The following is a 27,319-nucleotide window of genomic DNA, read 5'->3' on the forward strand; positions in this document are numbered from 1 at the left end:
GCCAAGTAGGGAGTTGAACCCTGGCCTCCTAGACCAATGCTCCAACCATTATGCCACATTATCTCTTTGTGATCAGAAGACAATTGAGGATCCTTCTTCCCTTCTGTCTTTCTCACACTCAGATCGTTTCATAAGGAATTCCCTCTTCGTCTTCTTATTCACATGGATGTAGGTTGTTTCAGTGAAGGCAAAAAACATCGACCTCAGTTGCACTGAGAGGCTGGTGGAATTATTTCACACACTGGAAGGGGGTTAGTGTGCTCGTGTGCGAAAGGAAAACATCTTTGATTGGGCTTTTGTGGTTGTTGTTGTTTTTATCAGGACATGTGGAGTCCAGAGAAAAGCAGTTCCTCGAAAGGCCTCACCACAGATTTCACTCTCCCATTGTGGCTTCTGCAGATCACTTGCACAGCTCTGTGTTTTACTTAAAAAGAGATTGCTTTCTTTCCACTGGGACAGTTTAGCACAGAAGAAAAAAGGAATGTAAACATCTCCATTTTACGCTAAATAAACCTTCTGTGCTGCCCCTAGCAAAAAATTTTAAAAAAAATACTGCAGAGATTCATGATCTGGCCCTCCTGGCTGTGATGTCCAATGCAAAACACAATCCTTGGCAAATAATATCTTGTGGTCCCAAAGCGTCATGAGCAACTGTTTGGCCTCTCTGTGCAAGCAGCAGAAGCAAATAGTGAATGGTTATTTGCTTTGCAATGTATATCCCACTTTCTCTGGTTAAAACAACAAGATGCAACGTTTAGCTTTTAAATGGAATCATCTAAAGCTCTAGTATGAAGTAGGAACCCCATCAAAGGAAAGAAATGCTCAGCCTCTACTAGATGGTTTTCTTCGTCCCCTGCCTTCCGCTATGCTAAACTGTTTTTTTTTTTTAATGTAAAACTTGAAAGCTTCATTATCATCAGATTCACCCGCCACCGTAAGGAGAGTCTGTCAATTAACCCTGGTTCTCTGAGAGATAATGTCATCAGTTCTACTCTGAAAAATGGCCTGGAGCTGTCCCCCCTACTCCCATTCTCTTTCCTCTTCCACTATATAACTGGGGTCAAGTTTCTTCAAACTGAATCTGCCAGACATTTCTCAGGTTCAGGGCCCACTGCTGATCTGATTCCTAATACCACTGTAAAAGAGGGATAGGGAATCTGTGCTCACCCCAGCAATGTTGTCAGACTACAATTCCCATCATCCCTGACCATTAGCCATGCTGGCAGAAGCTAAGGGCAAAAATGTCTTCAGGGTCCCTGCTGTTCCATCTATGCTGTAAGAAACATGCTGGGCTTGAAGTGGTCTTGAGAGAAAGAGACATTCGCTGAAAACAGCCCAGGCATGCTGGCAGCCAAAAGAGGAACTGAATCCAGCTTGACAAAGTAAAAATCTAACGAACCACTGGCCCGAAGAGGTTTGTGTTCATAGTCGCATTGCTTGGCCAAAAAACGCTTGCGTTTGAAATGTCCCCAGTGCGTGTATAAATAGGTCCAGAGCATGAAGCTCTGAGTTTCATTTAATACTGGACATGTGGCTCAGCCTTCCTGGCTTCATTCCATTCAGCAAAGAATGATTCGACTATTTGGGGATTTTCGTTTAGAGATGAGCCTGGCAGCAGCAATCCATGGGAGAGCATCTCCTGTAACTTTATGAACACATATTTGAAATACATTTTTATAGCAGCACTCAATTAAATTGACAGCTTGTTTACTGTCAACTCTGGTAGCTTATGGGCTGCCCGAGTGGCATATTTGGAGAGGGCTGGAAATTGTTTGATTTAGCTCTTAAGGGCTGAAAGGAAAGGAGTAAACTCTGAGAGCAAAGTAGTGTTTGATAGCTTCCACGCTTCTTCCCTGGCGTGACAGTAAGTGAGCGACAAGGTAGGCAACCAGGCAGTCTTGGGCTATGATGGTGACAGTTAAGTTTAACCTGTATCAGGCAGTATATTGGGTCATTTGGTAAATATAGCTCAACACAGGAAGCTGCCTTATACTGAGTCAGACCATTGGTCCATCTCACTAAGTAGTGTCTACACTGATCGGCAGTGGCTCTAAGGCAGGCACTGTTCTCAGCCTTACCTGAAGATGCCAAGGGTTGAACATAGGACTTTCTGCATGTAATACAGATGTCCTTCAACTGAGCTAAGGCTGTCCCCCCCCCTTTTTTTCCCTCTGGGGAAGGTGGGAAGAGGTGAGAGATTTCCATGACTTTGTTCCTTCATCAAAGGCACACAGGAAGTGAAACTAGGCCCCCACCATCGCCCAAGAACCAAAATGGGGGGCTTTGTTCACGTCAAGCATTTAAGGAACACCTGATACACATATAAAGCACATCACTTCCCCCGAAGAACCCTTAACTAGTTTGTTAAGGGTGCTGGGAATTGTAGCTCTGTGAGGGGAAATTACAGTTCCCAGGACTCTTGGGAGAAGGTTTTGTGCTTGAAAAGTGTGTTGAAGATCTTTCAGTGTACGATGTGAACGTGCTCTAAGTAATATCTATTTGTTTAAAGAATGGGTAAACTGCCTACCATTTGAAAATATTGTGGTGGTGTACAAAAATAAAATAAAAACATAACACAAAGTTAAAACAGTAAAAATATATATTAAATCCATCAATAAAACCAAACAAGAACAGTATCCAACAGTGCTCATAGCGGTTTACAACAAAGGAAACAGGAACACATTTCAAGTAGCACAAAAACAATTTCATAATAGCATAACAATAAAATAGGAAATATTATAACACAAATAACACAATTCAATAAATATTCAGTAAATATATAAATATATAAATATATTCAGTAAATATATAAATATTCAGTAAAGATTACTTCAGATTACTTAAGCAACATGCAGCATCCAAAAGCTTAAAGATAAAACAGAAACAGGTAAAAGCATAGAAGAAACAATCATTAAGCTGATATAAATTTAATAAACAATGTAATGTATTTCTATTTAAATTATAGTAATTTGAAAATTTGCACCTATGCATATACACTAGCCTATGCAATCTTTTCTGCTGTTTTGGGTGGCTAATGAGCAAGTAGATACCCTGAAACATCTGGAGGGCCCCACAGGTTCCCCACTTGATGGTTGGCTAGGAATCATGTTCTCCTCCCACTGAAATCTCCTTGTCTCCGTCCTCCTGAGATCTGAAATTGTGCCCTAGATTGGGGGTGGGGGTGGTTTAAAACAGCTCCAAGAAATCTCATTTTTTGCCACGTCACCCGATACTGAGCCAAGCCATCCAGTACAGAAACTAAGATTGTAACCAGAAGTCAGACTCTTTTGGGATTGCTTTGATCTCTATTCCATCCTAAAAGCTTTTCTCAAAGGGATAGTTATGGATCTTTTTAATGTGGAGGGAATAACCCTGGGGTCTGTCTTTGGCTGCTGTGGCTTATCTTATGTGGGTAGTTTAAAATAAAAATAAAGAGTGGGAAAGGGAACCTAGCTATTATATGCAAATCGAAGCTCTTATATTGCATTCAACTATCCCCACTGGAAGCACATGCCATCTTTTTGCAAGGGGTGCATGATGAGTCCCTTCTCTATTTGGTATCTCCACACCCTGAAGGACCGTATGTTGTTTACCCCAGAGACCAATTACCCCTGTTCTGCTGGGTAATTACACAATCAGGCTGGGGTTTCTTCAAAGCATGCTAAGTACCCAGTGGACTGCTGAGAGTTCTTCATGGTTGTTCCATTCTCTTGGATAATTATGGGATTGGGCACAGAGCTCATGTTACCTTGGTAGACTGGACCAAGAAGGCTACATTTAGTTCAAATTCATTACTGCATCCCCCTGCCATCTCTAAAATTCAAATCTACCATTCCCAGACCCTCTGGCATTATTTCTTAAGCTGAATCTATATTTTAATTGGTTTTTGTTTTTTTAAAGCACCCATAGGTCTTCACAGTCTACCAAGCAGAGCCAGGTGTAAATCCCATGCAAGACCCTTCCAGGTGACCTATAGTAATAATTTATTATTTATACCCTGCCCATCTGGCTGGGTTTCCCCAGCCACTCTGGTTGGCTCCCGACAGAATATTAAAAACACGATAAAACATAAAAAAACCTTCCCCAAACAGGGTTGCCTTCAGATGTCTTCTAAAAGTCAGATAGTTGTTTATTTCCTTGACATCTGATGGGAGGGTGTTCCACAAGGCAGGCGCCATTACTGAGAAGGCCTTCTGCCTGGTTCTTATTTATTGAGCATTTGCAGTCTTGTGCCCAGCATTACTTAGGCATTCTAAGAAACCAAAAACATCAACGCACTTTTGAAATCATTAGTTAAAATTCGTGCAGGTTTGAAAGGTTCAGACTGGCACCTTGGTTCAAAATGGTTCCAAACTGTAACCAAACCTAAATGAAAATCTGCTCCTTGATCTCAGGAACCATCATGCTGCATTTGGCTAGGCTATCTTCAGATGCAGAGTGAACGGACAAACAACTTCCCAAACTATTGCAGGGTTATAGTCAACTAACTTCTAGTTGGAGTAGACGCAACAAAATAAATGGACCTAAGTTAGTTGTAGTCATTAAGTTCCATGTAAAGTCTTGGTTGAATACAACCCCTAGTAGATTCATCCCGATTTACTTGCACAGAGTTTAGATTATATCTGGTATTTACTGGTGCCCAGTTAGAATTAAAAACAGAGGCACGTTCTTAGCCTTGGGAGTTTGTTCCACAGCCCTTTAACACCAGTGTCCCCTCCTGGTTATTTCAAGGGGGGTCTTCATTTCCACAGCCAAATTTTAAAGGGGAGGGGGCACATTTTTGTTGCCATCATTAAACTATTGGGGATCAGAAATAAACTGATGCTGATAGACTGTAGGAAGATCCCAACCTACCTTCTGCTCTTCCCTAAGGTACACGCCTGCTTCCATTTTATCTGTACAACAACCCAGTGAGGAAGGGTTCGGCTGAGTGTAGCTTTGAGGTTAGGTAGGGATTGAAACTTAGTCCAAGTGGAGCACTCCATCCGTCACAACCAGTGCCGGATTTACGTTTAAGCCAGTGGCGTAGCGTGGGTTGTCAGCACCCGGGGCAAGGCAAGTAATTTGCACCCCCTAACCCGTGGATTTGTGCCCCCCAACCCGTGGATTTGCGCCCACTAACCCTAACCCCCAGATGTTGCGCCCGGTGTGGCCGGCCCTCCCTGCACCCCCCACGCTATGGTTTAAGCTAAACAAGCTATAGCTTAGGGCCCCACTCTCTTGGGGGCCCCCCAAAAAAATAAATGAAAAAAAAACTGGGTGTACATTTCCAAAATATAAGATAAAAAGCAAATTACTTTGATAAAATAAGTATTTTGTTCTGTTCAAAGGGCTTTAGATACCTATCAGGTCCATAAATTATCATATAGCATATATTCAACACAAAAAACAGCGACCATTTGTTGTTGGCAAAGGACAGCTGGACATATAAAGGGCCCCATTACCTTCAGTAGCTTAGGGCCTCATCAAACCTAAATCTGGACCTGGTCACAACATGTGGTTTGTGGAGCAAGATGTGCTGGACTGTGTTGTGCCACACCAGAACAGTCCCCCTTGTAAAATATAAATAAAACCATCTTCCCAACCTTCATCCCGCTATGTTCATTTTCTACTTGTGGGGAGTGTTTTGTGTTGCTTGCCAGATTGGGTTTTTCATCCTCCACAGCAAGCTGCTGTTTTGCTCCACTGAGTTTTGGTTTAACTTCTTAGAGAAAGTTGTCTTAACACACATTCTCATTCAATAGCATTTAAAGCTGTTTGCAAACACATTAATTTCCAAAGTCAGGCACATAATAGCTTAGCTTCTGAGCGATGAACCACAGGCAGAAGCTCAATTAGTGGCATTACATTCCTTAGCCATTGGCCGTAGCAAATCTAGAAATATACAAATGTATAAACCACGTCACAGCAGATTTGGCCGATTTGTTACGCATTTAAACAACCCACACACCATATGAAAAAACTTAATCCTATGCATTTCTGCTCAGAAAAAAGCATTCCTGAATTTCGTGAGACTTACTTCTAGGTAAGTGTCTTCATAGGCTTGCAGCCTCAGACATTTCTCCCCCCCCCAAAAAAAAACAACTAAATGTTTCCAGTGCAATCCTAGACATGTCTACTCAGAAGTAAGTCCCATTCAGTTCAGTGGGATCTCCTCCCTGGTAAGTGTACATAGGACTTACATCAGCCACAGACAGGATAGCCAATGGCCAAGGGTGACGGGGATTGCACTCCAAAAACATCTAGAGGGCCACAGGTTCCTCACCCTGACACCTGAGGCTTCCAGGGGCCAGATTTGGCCCTCAATGCCTCTCTATCCATCCCTTGTGATTCTCCCCAGGCCACACACACACACACACACACACACACGGCCTTGCTTTGCAGCTTCCTTCTTTTGCCTGAACTGTGACCGTTCCTCTTGCTCTCGCCTGGATGGAGGGTGCTGCAGTCTGTGTGTAGAAAGCAACTTCTGGCTTTTGTGTTCTGTACAAAGGTAACCCCACCCACTTTCCCCTCTGGCCCCACCCTCCACTGGCACACAGCCCCCATTTGGGGGATGTGTTGTGTGCTCTGCAATGCAACTTGCATCCATGTCAATGGCCGGAAGACCCTCAAGTACTGCTTGATTTACCTTGTTCTGCACAAAGAGAATTCTCACGATCGTACATTTTACAGTTCCGTGGGGGGGGGGGGATTTTCACCAGCACTTCACAATGTCTCAGGACCACAGTATATGCTGCTTCCTGGAATTATGCCTCTTTCCATCCTTTTCTTGTCCAGTCCCTAGATTTCTCTGCTGTTTCGAGCCTGATTAGCTTAAGTGATAAAATGCAAGACACACATAATGCTGTCTAGGAAGAACCTGCAGATAACTGGCAAGTTGCCTTTGCTAAGAGGTAGGCAGAGCTGAGATAAGAAGCAGTGGTGGCTCAAGCAGAGATGGCGAGAGAAAGAGATTATAAAATCCCCTCCAAGCTGCCAATGCAGTCTGACCACCACGCTTTAAAAAATTTGAGGCAAAGGTTATGCACAATAAGAACTCTGTGGCCAGAGTAGAACCTGGAAAACCTGAGATCAAGTCCCCACTAAGCCCACGCGAAGCTCACTGGGTGACCAGTTTTTCACCTTGAGTATCTCAGCCTAAACCTACCTCAAAGTGTTGCTGTGAGGATAAATAGGAAGGAGAAAACCTCATAGTGGGGTGCAGCTTCATCTCCTCCTGCTTGCCATTGCTTGCATACCCAAGGTGACAGTCAGCAATAGCAAGGAATGGCAGACTTGGTCCCAGGGGGCTGTGGAGGTAGGCAGGGGGCACCTGCTTAGGGCCATGGACCTCAGCAAGTGCCTGATGATGGCCAACTGTGCTGGCCCTGGAACTTGCTGATTTATTTGCTATCACATTTCCATCCGACCTAAGAAGCTGCACTGGACAGAAGGAAAAGAGAGAGAAACCATGTAAAGATGTAACAGTTTCAGAGATTTCAAAGTTCCAAGGACATGCTCTGATCAGGATACAGCTCACAGTTCCTTTCAGGAATTCTCTGCTTCATCCCACAACTATATCTGGTGGTAGATCAGGAACCCAGATAAATCTTGACCACAAGCTTAAAGCAAAGATCCAGGCCTCTTCCAAACTCCTGTGGAGCAGCCCCTCTGCCTCCTTTTCCAAACTGACTTCTGGAAGAGCAGGTTACTGAGTATGCTTCACTATTGTGGAGAGAAGGGGCTCTGTTTCTTTTGCAATGTCTTCTCTTCTTAATCACGAGGATAACAGCATGGGTTATCTTTGCACTCACTGGCCAAAACACAAGAAGGCAAAATGAGGTGTGCTACTTTGCATGGACTTGGGTAGAACACTGCCTACATGTTTCCTTTATACCTCTATAAAAAGCTTACATTTTTTCATGAAAGCTGAATATTCAGGGAGGGGCATGAAATATTATTGAGGGGGTCAGGACATCATAGAACCTTTATGGCTGCAGCCCTCAGTTTGTATGGTTTAGTGCAGGTATCGTCAACCTTTTTGGGCCAGTAGGATGTTTGAGAAAGTGCCCTGGGCTCCAGTCAGAATATGGCTGCCATAGGATGTGCAGCAAGATACATTTCTAAAAATGCAGAAAAAGAGACAGGGCCACAAAAAGTTGTGAGCATGCCTCCCCACCCAGTCCATGGGAAAAGGCACCTATATCAACCACCATCACACTCACTAAGTGCTTTGCATTGCTCCTCTGTCCAAAACTGGTAGGAGGGTGGGTGTCCAGTCCTGACATCCAGTGAAGTGTGGGGATGCCTGAGGGTGCATGTGCAATGGAGGAGAGGCTGAACCAGTGTAAACAGGTACTTGGCAGGAAGAGCAAAGAGTTACTCATGCATTGTGGATTTTTGAAGAGATAGTTACTGAGACCTTTTGCAGGTGCCATAGGAGATGCTGGTGGCCAGACTGGTGTGTGGAGGTATCACCCTGGAACCCTTGGTTGACTGTTTGTGGGGAATATTACAGCTTTATAATTCTGATAGCTCTTCCCTTCAGTGGACACCTCTGAACATGAGCATTCTTGTTCTTTTTGTCTCCGCAGGTGAACTTCTGCCATGGCTTCTTGTGATGAGCAATGATACACTCTGAAGTCTACAGAGACCAAACATCCAAAGGAATGGTTGCTTTGCTTCCTTCTCACTGTCGCGAAATGAAATGGTGTTCCTAAGGTGATAACTGCTTCTTGCAGTCTAGAAGACACAACTTTGCTAGGACATTTTGTTTTTATTTTTTTTGTCTGCAAACGCACATTCTGATGGCTGGCGGGCGGTGATGACACCATGTAGAAGGTCCTGAAGGGGTGTCCTAACTGAGTTGCAATGGTTTTATACACTTCCCCATTTCCAAACGGCTTTCTGTCAGCACTGCACTCTTTCTCCTGGGGCTTGATCTTCCCATGTTATTGGCTTGGAGACAGGCTTATAGCCTCCTTTGTGCCTACCACCTATGAGAAGCGCCAAAGGGGAGATGATCCGTGCTACTTCCACGCTCTGTGCATCATCATCACCACTCCAATTTACCTGGCGCTGCTGGTGGTCTCTCTGCCTTTTGCCCTGATTGGCTTCCTGCTCTGGTCCCCTCTCCAGTCTGCTAGGCGACCGTACATCTACTCTAGGCTGCAAGACAAGAGCCAGATCCATGGAAGCACGTTGCTCACAGAGTGGAAGGCCGCCAGCAATGGGAAAAGCTTCTGCTTTGGCAGCGCCAATGTTTGCCTGCTCCCAGACTCCTTGGCAAGACTGAACAATGTTTTCAACACACAGGCCCGTGCTAAGGAGGTCGGGCGACGGATACGGAATGGGGCTAGCAGGCCACAGATCAAAATCTACATCGATTCTCCCACAAACACGTCCATCAGCGCAGCAAGCTTCAGCAGCCTGGTCTCTCCTCAGGGCGGAGATAGTAATAACCGCGCAGTCAATGTGGGCATCAAGAGGACAACCTCGATGGAGTACAAAGGGGACAACTCCGGCTCGAACAACAGCGAAGATGGTAGAGATGGCAAAGCTGGAGGAGATACCAATGAGGGCGAAGATGGCAACACGTGCATTGTGCGCATAGGTGGGGAGGACAATGGGCACATTTCAGACCTGGAAGCAGATGGCACTGGTGGCCAAGTCAATAACAGCAAGGGGCCAGCAGACCGATCACCAGAATCTGAAGCCGAGAGCCTAAAAGGCCAGACGCCGAACCATAAGCAGAAAGAGGGGGATTCTGGGAGCCTAGATAGCTACACTGCCTCGCGAGAGTCCCTAGTGAAGGTGCGTGCCGCAGACGGCCCTGTGGACCAGAGCACTGTCAACAGCAAGCTCCTTTACAAGGCCTCACTGATGAAGAAGACCTCCTTGAGAAAAAAGAGAAACACGGATGAGCTCTTTGACCACGAGATCTCTGCTTTCTTCCCTGCCAATTTGGACTTCCTGTGCTTGCAGGAAGTGTTTGACAAAAGGGCGGCTGAGAAATTGAAAGAGGAGCTCCACCATTACTTTGAATACATTCTGTACGATGTTGGGGTCTACAGCTGCCACGGCTGCTGTACCTTTAAGTTTGTGAACAGTGGCCTGCTTTTTGCCAGCCGCTATCCAGTTATGGATGCTGCTTATCACTGTTATCCCAATGGAAAAGGAACAGACGCCTTGTCTTCTAAGGGAGCCCTGTTTCTCAAGGTAGGTCTCTTTCTATATAAACTGATTCAGGGACCTTCTGGTCTGCAAGCAGGACAAGTGCATATATGTGTGTGTACTTTGCATGTCTAGGCCACTATGCAAATACAAAATTTGTGGTGTGCAATAAAGAACACCCTGCTTCGTTGGAACATAGAAAGCTGCCTTATACCGAGTCAGACCATTGGTCCATCTAACACAGCATCAAAATGAATGGGACCTGTCCCAAGTCCTGGGAGTGGCCCTTATCCATTTTGATATGGCCTGCAAACGAGAACATCCTTATGGGCCATGATTTTGGCTCTTCTCTTCTCTAGCTCTTTTATATCATTTCTTCACCATTTTGTGTGCAAAGAACTTTACAATCCCTAGCTCAGTGAACTTTGCAGCCCTGGGGAGGTGGGTCGTGGTGGCTCCCACATGGAGAGCTGAGTGTTCCTTAGGCAACCCTTGCCAAGATGCTTGCCAGAATTGCCTTGCTAATTGGCAACCGTAATCATTTTGCTTTTATTATCTGCTCTTTTTGCATTTCATTGGCCACTAAGCTCACTCCCTTACATCCCCAGCAACCACACGGACAGATAGATGCTTGCTAACTGAGGATGACACGCCATGCATCTGATGAAGTGGAAACTTCCATTGTGACATTTTTTATTTGGTTTTTTAATACAGAGACAAAGCACACACACACATCCCTCCCACCCCTTCCCTCCACCCCCCAGTGGTACAACTTTCATACCAATCTCAACATATAACTAAATACCTGGTGGCTCCCCCCCTTCCACCCTTTTTCTGGTTTCTTTATTTATCTATTAACTCACATATTCCAAATTTTTAATCTTTGAATTTCTTCCTTTGTTAAATTCTATTAACTCCTATTCTGCTGGATTAACTCAAGACCTGCTAGGTTATTTACTTGTTTATACTGGTTCTTAAAATATTCAATAAACATTTGTCAATCCTCCTTGTATTCTTTATCGTCCTTTTCTCTTACTCTATTCGTTATGCCTGCCAATTCAGCATATTCAAGATTTTAAACTGCCACTCTTCCTTGTTGGGTACCGTATTCGTTCTCCACCTTTGTGCCAATAAGATTCTAGCCTCAGTGGTGGCATATAATAATTTTTGTTTTTTGTTTTTTAGGGACTTCTGTTCTTACCATTCCCAAAAGGAATGTCTTGGACTTTTTTGAGAAGTTTTTTTTAAAATTTCTTTTTTAATTCATTGTAAATTAATTCTCAGAATTCCCTGATTACAGGACCACCACATGTGGAAAAAGGGTCCCTCTAACTTCGTTGATTTCCAACATTTACCTTTTTCTTTTTTAAAACATTTTCACTAGTTTGGTAGGTGTTAAATACCATCTGTGGGTCATTTTCATCATATTTTCCTTTAATGTATAACACGTCATAAAAATGATATTTACTGTCCATAAATGATCCCACAGCTCACAATCAGTGTTATGACCCACATCCTGTGCCCATTTAATCATATTTGATTTCACAAATTCCTCTTTTGTATCCCACTCTAGCAGCAGTTCGTACATTTTTGATAATACTTTTACATCTAATAAATTTCTTGCAAATTGGGATTTTTATTCTGCAAATCCATTTTTTTATCAATCTTAAAAAGTTTGCTAATCTGATGCAGCTGTAACCAATCTGTTAGTAATTTTTTTAGTTCCTTGGGATTTTTCAACCTTGGTTTCTGTCCTGTAAGATCTAAGATTTCTTTATATGTTAATCATTGTTTGTCCATATTTATTCTTTTTCTTGCAGTGGCTTCAATCAGGGATATCCACATTGGTGTTTCTCTTCTAACATTTTTGTACTTTACCCATACTCTGTCTATTTTTTCCTGACTGCATGATTTGTAAAGGTTTTATACATTTTTGCCTTTCCATACCATAGGCAGGCATGCCACCCAAATTGTATATCATGTCCTTCCAAATTTAAACCTCTGATACTTTTCAACAATATCCAGTCTTTTATCCACCATAAATATGATGCCTCAAAGTAGCTTTAGAAGACTGGTACAGCGAAGCCTCTTCTTTCTTTTATATCAATCATGACTTAATGTTTTATTCTGGGCTTCCTTCCCTGCCAGATAAACCTTGATATATTTTTCTGCCACTCTTTGAAGCATCAAGTGTTGTTAATTTTGGGGATATTTTGAAATAAGAATAACAGTTTTGGAAAGATATTCATTTTAATAGGTGAAATCCTGCCCAGTAACAATAGTTTCATTCTTTCCCACATTTCCAAATTTCTCTTTATTTATTTCCAAACCTTTATGTAGTTATCTTGGTAGATGTTATAGTTGTTCATTGTTAACAAGATCCCCTGATATTTATTTTCCCCCTCTACTTTCCTCCCACACATGATTTCTAGATCATTTTTTGCTTGGTTGTCCATATTTTTACCATCAACTTGGTTTTTCCTTTATTTAATTTGAAACTAGCTAGTTTTCCAAATCTGTCTATCTGTTCTATCACTTCTGGTATTCTCTTTCTCAGTTGTTCTAAAATTAACACTAAGTCATCCGCAAGTGCTTTTAATTTATAGCTTTGCTGCCCCACTTTTATTCCTTGTATTCTATCATTTTTCCTTATATTTTGCACCAAAACTTCTAATATGAATATGAATAACAGTGGAGACAATGGGCAGCCCTGCCTCGTCCCTTTGTGTATCTTACATTTTTCTGAAATATTAGTACTTAGTATAATATTGGCTGTTTGATCTTTATAGATTGATTTTATACCTTTTAGAAAGGTTTCGTCAAATCCCATCTTTTCAGTAACTTCATCATAAATAGCCAGGAGATGTTATCAAAGGCCTTTTCGGTGTCCACAAATATTATCACCGCCTGCTTTTCATTATGGACTTCTAAGAATTCCAAAACATTTATAATGTTCCTAACATTTTTTTTCATTTGTCTCCCAGGAAGGAAACCCAACTTGTCTTCATGTATCAAATGTCTTAGAGTCATTTTCAATCTATTTGCCAATATCAACATGAAAAATTTGTAATCATTATTTAATAATGATATCGGTCTATAATCTTTAGGTTCTAATAGGTCTTTATTATATTTCGGTATCAAAGTTATATATGCTTCTTTCCAGGACTCTGGTATCCTTCCTGTCTCCAATACCCTGTTCATAACGTCTGAGTAGAAACTCCTCTTTAAATTTCTTACAATATCCTGCCGACAGACCATCTGGCCCTGGGGATTTTCCTGTCTTAATTTGACTTAGTGCCCTTTGCATTTCCATCATTGATATTGGAGTATTTAATATCTTTGCATTTTCCTGGGGCCTTCTGCATGCAAGATCCTTTATCACTGAGCTACACTCCCTCCCCAATCAGGTTTATGTTGCCAAAATTCCACACACATATCCCTTCATTTAGGCCTTTCCCAACTCTAATTGCCCGGTTTAACTGGCTGGTAGTTGTCTTTTTAAAAAGTTTATTGAGCATTTTGACTTTCTGCTATATGGGATATTTTTAGTTGATATTATTCATAGTTATTTGCATCAATGTATTATGTTTTAATGTATTATTTAGAGTTTTGACTTTTTTAATGGAAATGGTGTTGAGATTTTTAAAAAATAGCAAATTGATTAAATAAATAAATAGCTCAGAATGTGTGAATTAGGGCAGCTTGCTTTAAAGTGCAGACTGAACAAAATTCTGAGTGGTGACCATCCTTTTAGAAGGGATTTTTTTTTCCTGGAGCAGTGTGAGAATAGACGAAGAGTTGTAGCATTAAAAACCTCCAGAGGCTTCCTGAACATTTTTGGAAAAATATTCTAAGAGTTTGGAATCTCTGTATTCAACTTGAGCTCTGCTGTTTGCAAATCAAAGGGGCAGAGCTATTTGCTGAACTCTCCTCCCATCTGCTCGCAGTGACCCCCTGCCTGTTTCCCACCTACATTTACAAAGTTAGTAAAATTTCAGTTGTTCCTTTCTTCCGGGCAAGTGTGTCTGGTGTTCCATTTGCTGTAAGCCAGGCCCCAAGCAAAGTGGGCTTCTCTGGCCTGTATAGATTGTGGCAAATTAAGAAAATGTGTGTCATCTTTCTTATTCTGCCTTCTGCTTTTACTGTTGATAGGGGAGGGACAAGGAGCTAGGCAGTGGGTCCTAGTCCATTCAGATGAACAGGGACATTCCCCATCAACCTGTCTTCTCTCAGTGTGAATAAAAATGCATATGTTAGTGAAAAGCAGCATATGAAAGTACATTATATTAAGGAAAATTGTTCTGCAAATATGTGTGGATAAGTGAATTTGAGATTGGGGAAATGAGAAACAGAGAGAAACCAAAATGTCGCCCATCCCTGGTAAAAACACATCTCTGAGAGAGAGATGCAAAAAGAGCTGTTGTGAAGGCAGGGAGGAAAAGGCAGGCATTATGATCTCAGTGGCCATGGACTTTGCCCATCTCATAAACCCAGTTGCATTGACTTTACTGTGTGGCGCATCTGTCAGTTTATGAGCTTGGGGAGCTGCTGGCTCACCTCCTGCCCAAGCTCTTACTTGGACTTTTGGCTGTACTTTCCGTCCCTTGTTCTTTATCAGCACCGCAGCAAACAGTTTGCAGGGGCCAACGGGGAACTCTTTCGCAACGGAATGCAATAAATCTCGGAGGATTCCAAGACCTGGGTCCCATTTGGCAATTAAGCAAGCCATGCCCTCCAATTCTTAAAGGATGCTTTCTTGAAAATGGTGTGAGGTAAATGGGTAGGGAGAACCTCTCTCATGATACGAGAACCCACCGGGGTGTGCTTCTAAATGCCAGTTGCTTGGAATCACAAATATAGAGAGTGCTGCTGTGCTCAGGTCCTGCTTGTATGAAGGGCATCTGGTTGGCCACAGTTAGAACATGATGCTGGACTAGCTGAGCCATCAGCCTGCTTTGGCAGGTCTCTTCTTATGTTCTTATGAAGCAGATCACTGATCTGTCTCTACCTCAGTAGCATCTTCAGTGATTCGCAACAGCTCTGCAGGGTTTCAGTCTTTCCCAGATGTCCCGGGAATTGCTAGAGCCCGAAACGGGGACATTCTGCATACAAGGTAGTGATGGACACAAGACCAAATTCTGACTGGTTCCAGTTCTGCAGAGTTCTACAGTAGTGCCTGCATTATTCTGGTTCCATGTGGCTATTTTAGGAGGAATATGCACAAATCCCTTTTTAAAAAACCTCCTCAAACCTCTGCATGAAATTTTTTTATTTTCAAAAATGCATTCACTTAGAAGGTGGTCTGAGAGTTTCCTCTCTTGTCTGTTGTTGGTTCCATGGGGGCAGCTACGTTTTTCCCTGTACAACCCCACTGAAAATGGTGGCACAACTTGCATTGCTCCCAAGGGAACTTGTTCTAAGTTTATTACATTTGTATGTCACTTCCCACTACAAAAATAGTCCCAAAGTGATTTACAACACAAGTAAAAAATAAAAACAACCATGAAAATGATGAAAGCATGTTAAAAACATACTCAGAATATTAACATGGGTTCATCCCTATTGTAATCACCGCACCCAACTGGAGATGAACACTGAAACAAAACAAACATCCAATGATTGGCCCAGCCAGAATGTATGGAGGAGAGAGAAAATATCTGTGCCTGGTACCAAAATCATAACAAAGCAGGTACCAGGCAGGCCTCCCTTGAGACAGCATTGCAATAATCAGGGGCTATTACAGAAAAGGTCTGTTCTCTTGTTGCCACCCGCTGGACCTCCCTTGGAGGTGGCACTCAGAGGAGAGCCTCAGTTTATGGGCAGGTGGCAAAAGGTAGGGAAAGATACGTGGAAAGGTGGTCCTTTAGGGATAGGGATCCTCTCTGGCTTTCCAAATAGGGCAGAGGTGGGAAGCCTTTAGTCTATTTTTAAATTTATTCTGCATGTTCAGAGCTTTTGCAAGTGTGTTATTCATTCATTCATTCATTCAAGTATTGTATACCATCAAAACACACAAAATATAACATGGCAATGTATTAAACACCATAAAAATACTGCAATATGAATACAGGGACTGGCTGATAAAAAAAAATGTAAGCAGGTGCAGAGGCCTGTCTACATAAAAAAGGCCTCCCTGAGACAGCTGAAAGTCAAAAGTGAGGGTGCCTGTTGGATCTATGTTGGGAGAGGGTTTTGGAGCCTGAGACTGGCAGGCTTCTGTGGCACAAGGAACAACCAGCAGCCTGCTAGGTAAGGAGAAATGGGAGGAGAAAAGGGGGTTCTGGAAAGACACAGTGAGAAGGGGGGTTCTGCCCACATTGGCCCTTGGACTGGCAGATAACCTCCACCCTTGGTGCAGGGGTAGGAGCATACTGAACATCAAAACAGAAAGGTGCTTTGTACCAAGACAAAGCATTCTTGATCCATCTAGCACAGCTTTTATCTGCTGTGATGGGCAGCAGTGTGTAAATCTGGATTCTTTTACTGTACGGGGCTTTCATAAAATTAAAAAGAAAACAAAAAAGAAGAAGCCAAAATCTGGGCATCATTCAGCATGTGCATATATTAAGGATTAAGGGATTAAAAAACCAGTCTGCTTCCAGCTGCCCAGAGCTGAGTCATTGATTTATGACCCATCCAGGCAAGCTGGCAGCTGTTTTTCCACCCCTCTTGCAGGAAAGTAAGCCTCTTTTCCAGCTACTATGAGGATTGATAGACTTAATTATCAACTCCCAAGTCTTCACTAAGATGGGATGGAGGGACTTGTTTACTGCCAGGACTCCAAATAAAACAAATCAGTAAATCTTGCTCAGATCCTCTAGCCTAGCTAGAAAGTGCACTGGAGCAACATCGGTGCCATTTCCAAAAATCTTGTGCAAAGCATTTTATTAAGCATGCTGGGTGCAAAGTTATGGGTGCCTAAATCTCATCGATCACCATAAGATTTTGCAAGCCATGCTGTAGTGTGGTCTGTCATGAATTCCAAACTGTCTTGTTTGCTTGTTGTTCTTGCAATTACGTTGTTCAAGAACTAGAGAGTCAGCAAACTAGCTCCATCAGCTCAACGAAGTTTTAGACCTATTTTTCTTCAGCAGCAGCCTTGCCACTCCCCATGGCGAATCACAAACTGAAGGGAGCATCAAAAAAAGGCCAGTATGGTGTAGTGATCGGAGCGCCCATCCCCAGCCTGTCACCTTCTGGGTGTTTTGGACTACAGTTTCCACCATGACATTCTGGGTGGAGGCTAATGAAAGTTGCAGTCCAAAACATCTGGAGGGAGCCAGCTAAGCAGGTCAGTTCCTGGATGGGAAATCCCCAGAAAGCCTTACTTTGAGTTCTGGTAAGGAAGAAAGATAGGGTAGCATTTTTATTTATTTTTTAAATGAAGCTAGGACCTGAGGAAGGAAGGAAGGAAGGAAGGAAGGAAGGAAGGAAGGAGTCCAAAATTGAACTGGGCTAGTGTAAGCCTCATGTGTGAACTGTGATAAGTCCCACTGTGTTGCCTATTTACAAGTACAGATGGACAAACCCTCAGAGGTTTAGTAACCATTCTAGGTTTTTGCAAGCACCTCGTGCTTATTTCTGCCTACATACCTGTCCTGGGAATTTCTGCATCAGCTTTTAAAAGCAGCTTCCCATTTATTCCTAGGCAGTAATCTAAATATTTTATATATACACACACACAGCCTCTGCTAATGCAAGACTTGGCTGGAATCCACACATTCTAGATGCACGAGAATCTTAAGAGAAAAGCAACAGTGGGCAGCTCTTGCCTTTGACTATTAAGCAGAATAGGCCCTCCTTTAAATAAGAATGTGATTAGCTACCTCATTGTTTCCTGCTTTTCTTTATTTCTGGGAATCACCATTGTAGAGATAACGGGGCGTTTAATTGCCACAACATTCATTCATTTCCTTTATCTTTCAGAGGTACCTGGCAATGTTGCACATAGGGATGATAAAAGTCTGATCCATCCCAGTTTTCAGAGAGGATGGGACTAAGTCTGCCTCATCCTGTTTCCAGGCAAATTTGTAATGGAAAATCCTTTAAAATCTGCCTGGAGAAATGAACAAGAGGGAGGTATCAGAAGATTCAAGGGAACTCCCATGGTTTGCAGAAGTATACAAAATATATTTAAGGGATAAAACAATAAATGGGGGAAGGACCCCAGAAAACCCAAGTGGGGGTAGAGGTGTTGGCTATTTGCAGATTAGTTGCCTTGCAGAAGGCGTGCTGGGGAGACCACACATTCAGGAAACGCAAAATAACTTTTGCTAGGTTTGAATAACAAAAACAAAAACTCCTTTTACACTAAATTGCAATATATCAATAAGCATAACCCATCCACCAGGGTACTGAGAGAGCTACATGCTGCTCTTTATATACCATACCCAACAGCTTAATTGCCACAACTTAACAGCACCTGCTATACTGCTTCACAGCTGTAAAACTAGGTCACGTTATTTGCTCTGGCCTTTAAAGAAATACACATCTTGTGGAACAATAATGAACCTTAAAATTTAAAGAGATCATTCAACAAGAGGATGCTTCATGGCCACACTGAATGCTGACTGAACGCTGGAAGGTTGAGAAGGAAGCTTGGGGGAGAACAGAATGGAATGGCGTATCATGGACAAGAGCACAGAAAGCAAGGCCTGCTGGAACCCTGAACTGGAGCACTATTAACACAAACATTTTGCCTTGTATTTCTTTAGCATCTGCCTTTGATGCCCAATTATTTCAATGATTGTAGTGCTGCCAAATGACCAGGAAAAAAACAAACTGTCTTGCTCCTCTACCTTTAAACAAATGTGTGTTGTCTGTTAAAACCTGCAGGTGAAATTCTTTTGCATAGAGCTTAAATCAGGTGGGGAACCACAGGCCTCCAGGCCTCCCCATCTGGCCCTCTGTAGTTTGCCAAGGCCGCACTCCCTCACTGGCTTTGCTTCACACCCAGAGTATTTTTGTTTGACTGAAATGTGCCCTTGAACTCTTATAGTGCCGCTTGTTTGCTTGCTTGCAGGGAAAGAGGCACTTGTGAGAGTGTGTAGAAATTAGCTTACCGTACAAGGGTAGAATTTGCATTAGTTGCTCCACCCACTTTTGCCACTGGTCCCGCCCCCCACTGATATGTGGCCCTTGAAACAGTTGCCCAGAATGGAATCTTGGGCTGAAAAAGGTTCCCCCTCTGCTTAAATCATCACCTGCTTATTGCTGGACCACCGTGTGCTTTTAAAGGGACAGCTATAGGTCAGCACCAAAATGGACAACTCTACAATATTTGTGTGCAATGGCATTTAGTTTTTGGCAAGTCAATATTTTTCTATTTAAAGCCATCTAAGATAGTAGCTGGGACGCGGGTGGCGCTGTGGGTTAAACCACAGAGCCTAGGGCTTGCCAATCAGAAGGTCGGCGGTTCAAATCCCCGCGACAGGGTGAGCTCCCGTTGCTCGGTCCCTGCTCCTGCCAACCTAGCAGTTCGAAAGCACGTCAAAGTGCAAGTAGATAAATAGGTACCACTCTGGCGGGAAGGTAAACGGCGTTTTCGTGCGCTGCTCTGGTTCGCCAGAAGCGGGTTAGTCATGCTGGCCACATGACCCGGAAGCTGTACGCCGGCTCCCTCGGCCAATAAAGCGAGATGAGCGCTGCAACCCCAGAGTCTGCTACGACTGGACCTAATGGTCAGGGGTCCCTTTACCTTTAAGATAGTAGCTTACTCCACATCTTGTGGCAGAGAGTTCCACAAGTTGCTATGTTATGCCACCAGGCACTCCAAGCAGTGAGGGTGGATGGAAGGAACCAGTGAATGATTAGAGCTAGTTCCATTAACATTTCATACTTACATTTAATTCTGTTTTAGCGTGCTTAAATTATATATTAACATAGCATAGCTGCTTTGTAAAGTACAATAAATCTCTGCAGGCAAGAGGGCAAGAATGCCAACTCATAAAAAGGGATTTCTGTAAATCTTGTTCGACCCCAGTTTGAAGCCAAATATGCAGCAGGCAGTCAGCACATCGGAGAGAAGAAAATGCATTTCCAAAGCTTTGAGGAGAATGTGCCTTTTTGTCTTGCCCTCAAGTGTCCTTGAAAGGCAGCACCTGTGTTCTCAGCTTAGCAAGAGGCAAGGTGGAAAGTCTGTTTTTGAAAATGTATTGCATATGATTTACTAGCATTCTGTAGTCACTAATTAAATGCCTACCAGAGGGTTAAAATACATAAGAATATGAGGCTCTAAGGGATAAAACATAAAAAAGCAAAGTCCTGTCAGGTCTGGCCCATCACAGTCCAGCATCATGCTCTTATGGTGGCCAAACAAATGCTTCAACAGGAAGTCTGCAAGCAGGAGCAGAGTGCAACAGCTCCGCCCTGCCTTGCAATTCTCAGGGCTAGAATTCGGAGGAAATCATTTGCATCCTTTACAAAAGGAAATTGTTAGGTGCAGAGGGACCCAATTTTCATTGCAAGTGCACCTAAGGAAGGGGTGCCACTTTCTTCATCCGTTGTGGCCCTGAGAAAAACCTCCCCAATGGACAGCCCTGAAAGAGACACTCTCACTGGTGATTGCTGGGTGCAGCATATCCTGTTGTGCTGGGCAGAAGGCTGCCCACACTTTTCAAGAACTGCGACCCAGCCCTGTGAAAAAAGCTGTAGTTTTTCTGCCTCTTTTGCAAGGGGCAGAGAAAAGAAATCCTCTGGGCTGTGGGATTTTTGCACAGAACCTGCCTTAATTTTACAAGTCTGGTGAGGGCTGGGTGTGTATTTGTCCTTTAACTTCAGGGGGTGAAACCATGCTCTCTGGACAGCTGTTTATAGTTGGTTGTCCGTGCTTCCTGAAACGTACTTCCCAATAGGACCCATTTGTGCCTGAGAACAATGCAAAAATGTAGAAGTAAAAGGGGAAATAAATCTTCACATCGTTTTCAGTTGTTCCAGAGGTGGCCTTATCAACGCAAGTGCCCACAATGGCTTTCCCCTTGTCCTTGTCTGCGTAAGGGCCTACAAATCTCACCTGGGGCAAAAGGAGGCAGTGCAACTGAGTAATTTTGGACTCTAGAATTAATGGTCTTATTGGGAAGGTGGTGACTAAGCCTGCAAAGTTACACTCCTTGTTGAGGTTATTGATTGATTGTAGGCTTTACCAACATTTCTGTCCATCTCATTGTTCCCCAGTGAAAGATCAGCTTGAAATCAAGAGCAAATGTGAGATGTGCCTTCTGGTAAGATCACTTCCAAAGGCTCCCCCCCCCCGACCCTTTGGGTAGTATTATATGCCTGACTTGTTGGGCCCAGGGTGAGCCTGGATAATGAAGTCAGAGCAGGTGCAAGATTGGTGCAAGTTTCACTCTGCTAGAGGAACAGAAAAGGGTTGTTGGGGAGTAGAGAGAGAAAATGGTAGTCTTCCTGCCATCACAGAACCGTAAGAACATAAGAAGAACCCTGCTGGATCAGGCTCATTTACTCCAGCATCCTGTTCCCAAGGGGGACAACCAGATGTCCATTATGGGATGCCGACATGCAGGAGAGCAATAGCAACACTCCTCCCCACCCCCCTTTGTGATTTCCAGCAACTGATTAAGAGTGGAGATAGAATGCAGCTACTTTCAAGCCTGCAGCAAACCTTGAAATGAATGATTGAGTGAGGTGCCTTTGCAGGAGAGTTCATCAAACATCTGGGGCGACATGTTGCCTGTTTGGTTCCTGTGTGAAAAGGTGGGTTATAGATGCTTTGCCACTCAACAGAAATCCTTTAAAGTATATACAGTGGTACCTTGGTTCTTGAACAGCTTGGCTCCCAAACAAATTGGCTCCCAAACATCGCAAACCCGGAAGTACGTGTTCCGGTTTGTGAACGTTTTTTGAAAGCCAAACGTCTGATGCGGCTTCCACTTGAGTGCGGAAAGCTCCTGCAGCCAATCGGAAGCCGCGCCTTGGTTTTGAAATGGTTTTGGGAGTCGAAAGGACTCTCAGAATGGATTAAGTTCAAGAGCCAAGGTATCACTGTTGTCAAAGATACTCAGTGGTAAGGAAATCATAATGCAGGATCAACCCTGGAACCATAGGAAAGAAATGTTGTCAAGCCAAATGTTAAGAAGATAATTATCTGAAAAGAAAGAAAGAAAGAGGAAGAAAGAAAGAAAGAAAGAAAGAAAGAAAGAATCTTTATTTGCGTCAGCCATTGGCCATAGCAATAAAACAACAATACCTGAATCATCAACCTTTTTATTCGACCGTCAGTCAGAAAAAAGTACATTTGTCAATACACAGTTAAAACATCCAGGAATATTTTAGAACTTAGCCAACACTAAAATGGGCTAAACAGATAGCCCCATATCAATACAGTCAATTATAGTCTTGCGACGCTTAAAAGCTAAAAAAAGAAATTTGGCCACCAAGGAAGGTATAGCTCTAGTGACATTATTCAGCAAGTGTAAAACCTGGTTTTCTCTGGGTAGGAAGCTAAATTGACATAGGTGTGGGTCTATAAAATTTTGTCTAAGCTCTGCATAAGAAGGGCAAGTCAAGAGAATGTGTTTGGTGGACTCAACCACACCCATGGCACAATGACAGGTTCTCTGGGCGTATGGTACTCCCCTGTACCTTCCCCACAATATCGCAGAGTCAAGGACATTTAATCTAGCCACTGTAAGAAGTCTGCGGTATTCAGCATAGTGGATTTCTGCAAGGTAGGGGGCTGGTATGGTCCGATAAATCTGGTCCCCTAGGAACATCCCTGGTTTTACCAGGGCTATGTCCTCTTGTCTGGCAATGTCACTCAGTCTCCGGGAGATCACAGCTCTAGCTTGATTGTACGTCATAGACTCAAAGTAAAGGTGAGACAATCCGCAGGATTGAACCTCGTTAATGACCTCCCTTTCCCACGATGATTGGAAATCGTCCCTCAATATCAAGGGGGCAATACCCACTGCAACAATACCTGAAAAGAGCCCTGCTGCTGGATCAGGCCAAAGGCCCATCTAGTCCAGCATCCTGGTCTCAGGTGCCTCTTCTGGTCCAAAAGCAAGACCTGAGTGTAACCGGACCCTCCCCACATGTGATCCCCAGCAAGTGCACCCTGGCCACCATGGCTAGGAGTCCTTAATGAAGTTCATTTAAGGTCCACCTATTGTCCTCTTCTCATGCTCCCACTGCACACACATAGTGGATAGTGAGAATGGGCTCTCAGGCTCCCCTCTGGCAAAGAGGAGAGCTGTGTGTGTGTCTGTGTTCTGGAGCTTCTCCTCTTTTCGTTGCACTATAGTACAAGGGTGCCCCTCCAGATGGTATTTGTGTGGTAACATTGGGGGAGCATCACAATACAAGTAATAAAACAGTATGATATGTGGATGGTCCCGTATAAAGCTATCACTAATGCACTATTATTGCATCAAGGGCATGTTGCAAAATTCACTTAAAAACCCCCAAGAAGAACAACCAGTGCCTCTTCCCATTATAGGTCTACTCTGAGAACAATTCTGCTTACCTGAGACCTTTGCTACAAAAAAATAGTTCTTGTGTTTTCCCTGCAGTTAATGGGTTTTGATCCTGAAAGGTCTGATGGTGGTCCATTAACCCTTCTGTTCCTCTCTTATTTTCCTTCCAGGTGCAAGTGGGAAGTACACCTCAGGACCAAAGAATTGTGGGATACATTTCCTGCACTCACTTGCAAGCTCTGGCAGGTACCGTATGGATTGCTCTCCCAATCTTTGTTTTGTTTCTTTTGCTACTTATTGTAGAATAGAGATAGAAAGAGTGGGTTTGGCTATTCTCTTCTCAATGGTCTCTTGTCAGTACTTTAACCATCTCACCTGAAAATGTTGCAGACAGGGAAGGGTTGTATATTAACCTAAGTATTCTGCAGAGCCAGGGCAAGCAGACAGACATCAGGCCTGCAAGGTCTATTGGAAGCCTAAGATCCATCGAGAGAGGGCTGGGTGCTGAAATGCTGGCTTCAAGCGGGGTGGGAATTAGAGAGGAAACACATTTAGAAATGAATTTTAAAAGAAAATAGATTGAAAATACATATTTAAATACAAATTTCTGTGAGGGCTTAAAAAAATATCGATAGATGAAGGATTGGGCAGACATACGAGTGAATAGATGCAAAAGTATCATAAACTAGAAACAGACAGAGGCTACCACATCTGTGAGGGGATGCGGGTGGTGCTGTGGGTTAAACCACAGAGCCTAGGACTTGCTGATCAGAAGGTCGGCGGTTCGAATCCCCGCAATGGGGTGAGCTCCCGTTGCTCGGTCCCTGCTCCTGCCAACCTAGCAGTTCGAAAGCACGTCAAAGTGCAAGTAGATAAATAGGTGCCGCTCTGGCGGGAAGGTAAACGGTGTTTCCGTGTGCTGCTCTGGTTCTCCAGAAGCGGCTTAGTCACGCTGGCCACATGACCCGGAAGCTGTACGCCGGTTCCCTCGGCCAGTAAAGCGAGATGAGCGCCGCAACCCCAGAGTCGGTCACGACTGGACCTAATGGTCAGGGGTCCCTTTACCTTTACCTTTACCACATCTGTTGCTCATGCTGGTAGCTCAATGGTACCAACATGAATAAAATATGGGGGGAGGTAAGCCCCACCCCACATAATTGATCACAAGACATGGTGCGCACACACCATTTGAAGGGCAATTCTCATCAACTTTGGGGAGGCCCAGCCCCCTCAAATAATTTATTGTGAGGACCGGAAGGACCTCTGCCCCTAGGAATTGGCTCCTATGTGCTGGTTGGAGCTGAAGCTGGGAAGCTTGCAAATCTTCACCAACCTAGAGCTGGCACAGGAATTGGGTCCAAATTGGGTCTAGATGCTGTCATGGGCTGGCAGTTGGTCTGCCTTGAGTTCCCAGCAGATCCCAGGCCTGCTCTGCCCCTCTGCCCCCAGATCCTGATGTCCCATACATTTGGCAGGCAGAATAGTGAGCTCCATGATGGCAGAGTGACATTGGACAGAGGCCGGCAGAAGCTGAGGGAGCTCAGTGAAGGGACACCTCCATCCAATCCAACTACCCCCAAGCCAGCACAAGGGAGCTTAGATTGTGGTTGATTCACTCCATTGAAACATAGTTTACTGAACTCTCCTTGGCCTCTCCTTCCACTGTTTACTGGATCTTTCCCATTACCTTGTTTCACATAAATCTCCAGCACAGTACAACTGTAAAAAAAAAACAGTTTATGATGTGAAAGGGGAAAACCACCATGTTGAGTCTTTTCATGGCCACCTGAGAGTATCCAGAAAGAGACCAGGGCAACTTTGTTTCTCTACCAACCTCATGTCAGCAAATAAACTTGCCATCCTCAGCCAATCTGCGTAATGGTTGATAATCCAAATATTATTTAAATCTTATCTCAAGATAAACATTATGTCATCTGGTAAAGCTTTGGGGTTAGCCTATAAATTTAAAAGCTTTGCCCTACCCACTGCCACCTAACTTCTACAAGGAATGGTGGCATTGGTGGGAAACACCTTATAGACCAAGACTCTTTAGCGATCAAATAAATTCAACTTGTCAACCTTTCCTCTGCCAGCATAAACTGTTAGCAGAAGTCTAGGACTCTTCGTAAAAATACTTCTCCTGTATATACAACACGGGGGATGGAACATTCTAGACTTCGTTTTGTAATGAGCTGATACAAAAGAGTGATGGGTTGGAATGGACATGTTAACAATACCAACTTTGGGGTACAAAGGTTGAATGTGGTTCTTCGGTCAAAAGAGGAGATAAAAAGGAGATAAAGGACCCCTGGACAGTTAAGTTCAGTCAAAGGTGACTATGGGGTTGTGGCACTCATCTCACTTTCAGGCCGAGGGAGCCAGCGTTTGTCCACAGACAGCTTTCCAGGTAATGTGGCTAGCATGACTAAACTGCTTCTGGCACAACAGGACACTGTGATGGAAACCAGAGCACACAGAAACGCCATTTACATTCCCGCCACAGCAGTACCTATTTATCTATTTGCACTGGTATGCTTTTGAATGGCTAGGTTGACCTTCTGGTCGGCAAGCCCAATGGGCTCAGTGGTTTAGATCACAGTGCCTGATGAGTAATAGGCCTCCCAATATATTTTTGATCCAATTCTATTCTTTGTTTTGCTGATCTTATTCATGATATGAAACAGACTCTGGTTTTGTTGTCTTCTCAATACACTTTTTTTGTAGCAGGGATGTATCAATTTGGTACCTTCTCTATATTGGGCCAATGCCCCATTCAATCCATCACCCTGCTCTCACTGTGGCCAATCAAGTGCCCTAATGGGAAGCCCAAAAGCAGGACCTGAATGCAACAGTACTCTGAGCACTTGTGATTCCCAGCAATTGACTTTCAGAGGCATACTGCCACCATTGATGGAGGGAGAACCTTGCCATCATGGCTAGTAGCCATTGGAGAAACACTGAAACAGTGGTATTCAACCTTAAAGTATTAAAGTATTGAAACAAATGTAGTAATAATAATGCCCAGATGTGATAGTGTGGCTATTTGTGCAGTACTTGTACAGTTCCTTCATACTATTCCCCACCCCCTGCACTTTAGCCAAATTCTAGTGGATTTACTCTTGGACCATCTCACTGAGATTTAAGGCAAAGAAGGAGCATGGCGAGAGAGGACTGGAATAATCCCCCTTTGCCCCATCAGAATGTCTCCCTTTAAGGCTTCCAAGTTCCTTTCCTGTTTGTCTTTCATATGTTTGCTTCATATTTCCCAGATTATCTATCACACTGTATTCAAATACAAGAGAGCTTAGGTTTTAAAAGCTTAGATGTCCTTCAATAAATCTCTGTTCATTTATGGAACAAAACAGAATGACCTGAGTTCATAACAGTGGAGTTTCCTTGGCTGTGCTGGTTATCTCATCCAAAACATTTCTTGTGTTTCTAAAAAATGAGGGATGGAACATGATGGCAGAAAAGGAAAGCTTGAGCCACATAAAAGGTGATGGTCTGGGATGTGTTTTTGTCAAAGAAAGCCTATTTGGAAATGTTTTGAAACATACAAATTGATGGTTGCTGAAAGTAAGCCTGGCTCCAGTTTAGAATTCAGAGGTGTACGTGCAACAGCTCAAGTTGGCAGAGGCACCGGTGCTGCAATTTGGGAAGCAGGAGCTGAACTTCCTGAAAAAGAAGTAGCGGAAGAATAGTGTTGGGGACAGTGGAGTCAGCACTTAAAG

The 27,319-nt window shown here is 43.5% G+C and overlaps 1 protein-coding gene across 1 annotated transcript in view; it reads left to right on the forward strand.

Annotated features, from left to right (window-relative positions):
- SMPD3 (sphingomyelin phosphodiesterase 3) overlaps window positions 1-27,319 on the forward strand; it is a 590,910-nt gene that overhangs the window by 77,935 nt on the left and 485,656 nt on the right. Inside the window, exons 3-4 of the mRNA XM_083624900.1 lie at window positions 8,577-10,200; window positions 23,759-23,834. Coding sequence (XP_083481026.1) covers window positions 8,854-10,200; window positions 23,759-23,834 — 1,423 coding nt within the window. The 5' untranslated portion in view covers window positions 8,577-8,853. The remainder of the gene's footprint in view (window positions 1-8,576; window positions 10,201-23,758; window positions 23,835-27,319) is intronic.

This window comes from Podarcis filfolensis (genome assembly GCF_964270895.1).
Source record: "Podarcis filfolensis genome assembly, chromosome: 8".
NCBI lineage: Eukaryota > Metazoa > Chordata > Lepidosauria > Squamata > Lacertidae > Podarcis > Podarcis filfolensis.